This window comes from Helianthus annuus, chromosome 4, assembly GCF_002127325.2.
Source record: "Helianthus annuus cultivar XRQ/B chromosome 4, HanXRQr2.0-SUNRISE, whole genome shotgun sequence".
NCBI classification, from domain to species: domain Eukaryota; kingdom Viridiplantae; phylum Streptophyta; class Magnoliopsida; order Asterales; family Asteraceae; genus Helianthus; species Helianthus annuus.
The window spans coordinates 35,747,442-35,751,395 of record NC_035436.2 but is presented as its reverse complement, the minus strand read 5'-3'; the positions used below and the strand labels follow the sequence as shown (position 1 = coordinate 35,751,395).

Sequence of the window (3,954 nt, the reverse complement as noted above, 5' to 3'; positions counted from 1 at the left end):
TCATCATCATCATCATCATCATCATCCCCATCTTCGTCGTCTTCGTCGTCTTCGTCGTCTTCGTCGTCTTCGTCTTCGTCGTCGTCATCTCGTGCATCTATATTTTATTTTTAAATATGTTAAATATTTTAATATTCTGTTTATTTTCTTGAGTTTAGGTTTTTATATAACCACATACGGTCAAAAGAAAAGAAAAGAATACAAAAAGAAAAACTCGTGTTGCATACTTCAATACCCAATACATCACTGGGAAAGAATGTGAGAAACATTTGACAAGTGTTAAAGAACACTTAGTCGAGGTCTACAAACTTCACAAGGACAAAAAGTTTTTTCTGGCTCCATTTTTCCAATTTTAAAGTGTTATATTTGAATTTCTTTATTTTATTATTGATCTTTTATAATGACTATAGCTTAATTACTTTTTTGAAGTGGTCATTGGGTGTTGTTTATTGTGTCCCCTTCGGACCAGAAAGGTTGGATTTTGGATTCATTATCGATTAGAGCCAAAAGAATAAAACCATTATCCTCTAACAAAAGCAATTAAAACTTCCTTTGGAAGTCAATTTACATGGAAGATGGCAAAGGTATGTTATCCATATATATCTTGTATTTTATAAAATTAAGTGATTATTTTATTAATGCATTTTCGGTTAATTTAATGTAGTGTATGCAACAACACGGCTCTTGGGAGTGTGGATATTTGGTAATAAGAAAAATATTCAACTTTGTTCTTGAAAGGCAATATGATTTTCCAAATAATGTGTGTATTTTTAGTTTACATATTTTGAATCAATTCTACATATCAATCTCATTTTGTTTCCTTGTTTTTTAGATTTGGAACGACACAAGAGATGTCACCGAAACGGAAATCAATGAGTTGGTTAAAAACATTATGTGTTTGAACAATTTTTGTAAACTATGTCCGCTATCAAACATGTTTATGATATATCTGTTTGGGTTTGTTGATGAAACACGTTTGTGATGTTTGTTTGGATCTTTAATGTAATTTTGGTTTCATTTATATGCATGTCTTTGCGATTTATATAGTTTTGGGTGGCTGCATTTAAAGAGTTTGGCATTCTGTAGGGGTTTATTTGAACATTGTAAAGAGAATTTTTTGAGCATTTTAAAGGGGTTTTTGGGCGTTTATGATTCAAGTAATTCAGGCCTTGGGCTTTTTATGGTTCATGTAGTTCAGGTCTTTTTATGCGTTTTTGGGATTTATTATGGGCGATTTATGGAAGGTTATTTTTGGGCGTTTCCACGTTATTTTGGGCATCTTAGGCTTCTTGGGGCACTTTTTGGGCGTTATATGTACAATTTGGGCGGGTTAATAAACGCTCAGAATGGTCCTTTGTTTTTTCCAACGACTATTGTTTGGGCGTTCCTTAAACTGCCCAGAATCAATGTTTTGAATGCCCAAAGAAACAATTTTTGTAGTATGAGCTACTTGAGGCTTCTTAATCAACTCAACAAGTGATTTGGCACCATGAAAGATGAAAACCGAAAAATTTCCTTCTTTTTGAGCCTGCTCAGCCGTCTCAACGACTTTGTAGGTACTACACTTATAAATAGAACTCTGCAATGTTAAGTGTTAGGTTTTGACCCATTACATCAACATCAGCAAGGCCTATTGTTGACTAAAAACCAGCCATAACAAATAGGCACCTTATGACCATCCTCATCAAACTGGATTCCAAAAGGATTGCATTCATTGAGAATCATGAATTGTTCGGATCAATATATAACCTCAAATTGTCTACAATCAATGATAATCTATATAGATTTTGAACTTGCAAGTGAATCGATGGACAAAAAACAATGTTCCGCCAATAAAAGATCCATCATTCCATTTAACTGAATCAGTAATTAATAACATTTTGTTATAGTTCTTATCTTTGATTTTTGAATTGACTTTAACGAATACTGTTCGAGTCATACCTTATCAAGAACACCGAGAGCATAACAAAATTATATAGACATTCACCGGTAATTCATCCCAATTAATATAAACATTTGATATAAAGTTCATTTGCTTATGTAAAGAAATTTAGAGCATTGCATTTAAATCTCAAATTCTTAGTTAACAACACTCATGAATTCTTCATCAGATTCAAAAGCCACCATATTTTCTGGAAATAGACAAATTCCCAGATCTATGCTTCCTCCACCCTCCTTTCCAGGATAAAACGTCACCCTCCCGTCAAACTTATTAGCATACCCACTCAAAACCGCTAATGGTTTCCCCAATCCAAATTCATTTCCATACATGTCAAATCTCGGCGAGCTCCCCGTAAGTACACTATTTCTATCAAAATGCACACCCAATTTTGCCACAGAAGGACTCTTAAGCCATAGATCCATCAATCGCTTAATGTCTTTATCACTGTGACTCACTACCGCTTCGTGCAACCGCAATGCGGCCCACCCGACACCATGATCAAGCAACTCCCCTGCTGTTGTTATTGCGCTTACCGTCTGTACCATATTTCCTGAAATATGGTGGTGGATCCCAGTAAGGCTAACATTGTGTTCGAGAGTTTACTAATGGAAGAAAAGGAAAAGAAACAAAAAGAAAGTAAAAATATTTTGTGTTCCAGAGTTTCATTTAAAGAAGGAAAATAAAACATGTTCTGTTCCCGAGTTTCTCACTTTTACTTTTTTTTCTTTTCCCTCGGGAATAGAGTGTAAGTTTTATTCGTCTAAAATATTCATGTATGTTGAAACATACCAAAGTAATTTTCAGGCAGAGGTGGGGATAGTCTTCTTCTGTTGTTCACTGCCATCTTAAAACTGGTTTTTTGATCCGCTGGAATCCGCCGGGCGCGCGTCACGCACCTCCACAAAAGAGCGGAGAGCGACTGTAAAGTAGAAATCTTTGTCGCACCACACTCGAAATTTGCTTTTGCTTTGAGTTTAGAGAGTGCATCCGACGAGAACCGGAAGATTCTTTCCCTTAACAATGGGTAGTCCGATCTATCAATGAATTGGTCTTCATGGGTAAACGGTAGGCTAACAACCGGGTCAGATCCTGCCGGAATCCACCTGTCCAGAATCGGAGGACGTGAGATGTTTTGACTTTTGGAATTGAAAATTTCCGACCAGGAGTTGATGAAATGCCAATACGAGGTTCCATCAACTAACATGTGGTTGATGGAGCATCCTATAAAGATACCGTCTACAAATTCTGTCACTTTTACGGACAACAACGAGAGCTCATGACCGTCGTTATTTACAGCTTGGTGATGATCAAAGAACGACGATTGAACAATCGAAGGGATGTCAATCGGTGCAAGGATATCAGCCACAGTTAGATTAACAGCCGAATGGATAAATCTTGCTCCAGGGCTATTTTCTGGATTCAAAAAGACGGTTAAAGAAGGCGGGTTTTCGTGTTTGACGGTGGCTAAACGGGCAGCGAGCGGGTGGAAATGAGTAAGTGTGGCCGAAAGAGAGTGTTTGAGGTCATCCAAGAAGGTGGTAATGGAGAAATCTTGATTTTCTGGTAAGTGGAAAAGGAGACCTTTTTGAATGTAATTCAAAGAAATCATCCTGAGATCCCATGGAGAGAAGTAAATCGGTTTCTTTGCTTCTTCTGATATAAATTTGGGCTTCACGAAGCAATCTGAGATGATTTCAACGTTTGGAGAATTCATTGCATACAAATGGTGGGTGTTACTATGTATTAGAATGAACTTCTATAAGGTCACAATGAATAATGATGGATAAAGACTTGTATTATTGAGGATAATCACCACTTAGTAGTTAGTTAGTATATATTATCTTTCTAAGCTCTCTATGGACCACTTAGTAGTTAGTGTATATTATCTTTCTAATCTCTCTATGGAATTTAAATAAAATTTGGATTAAGACTATAATTTGTTTTATATGTGATAGTATCTACTTTAAACTGATTCTGTATGTTTGGTGATGTTAATTTGTTTGCATATTGGA

General features: G+C 36.1%; 1 protein-coding gene across 1 annotated transcript; it reads right to left on the bottom strand.

Annotated features, from left to right (window-relative positions):
• Positions 1-1,976: 1,976 nt before the first annotated feature.
• On the bottom strand, positions 1,977-3,708 carry LOC110936123 (uncharacterized acetyltransferase At3g50280). The gene is made up of 2 exons (XM_022178455.2): positions 2,732-3,708; positions 1,977-2,492 (listed from the first exon to the last, which is right to left on the bottom strand). Exons 1-2 carry the CDS (start codon positions 3,654-3,656, stop codon positions 2,080-2,082), a joined length of 1,338 nt encoding a protein of 445 aa, XP_022034147.1. The 5' UTR covers positions 3,657-3,708; the 3' UTR covers positions 1,977-2,079.
• Positions 3,709-3,954: the final 246 nt, after the last annotated feature.

Excerpts from the sequence above, each read along its gene's own strand:
- LOC110936123 (XM_022178455.2), bottom strand. The coding sequence starts at position 3,656 with ATGAATTCTCCAAACGTTGAAATCATCTCAGATTGCTTCGTGAAGCCC. Across the intron at positions 2,493-2,731 it reads TCTGCCTGAAAATTACTTTG|GAAATATGGTACAGACGGTA; the intron begins GTATGTTTCAAC and ends ACCATATTTCAG.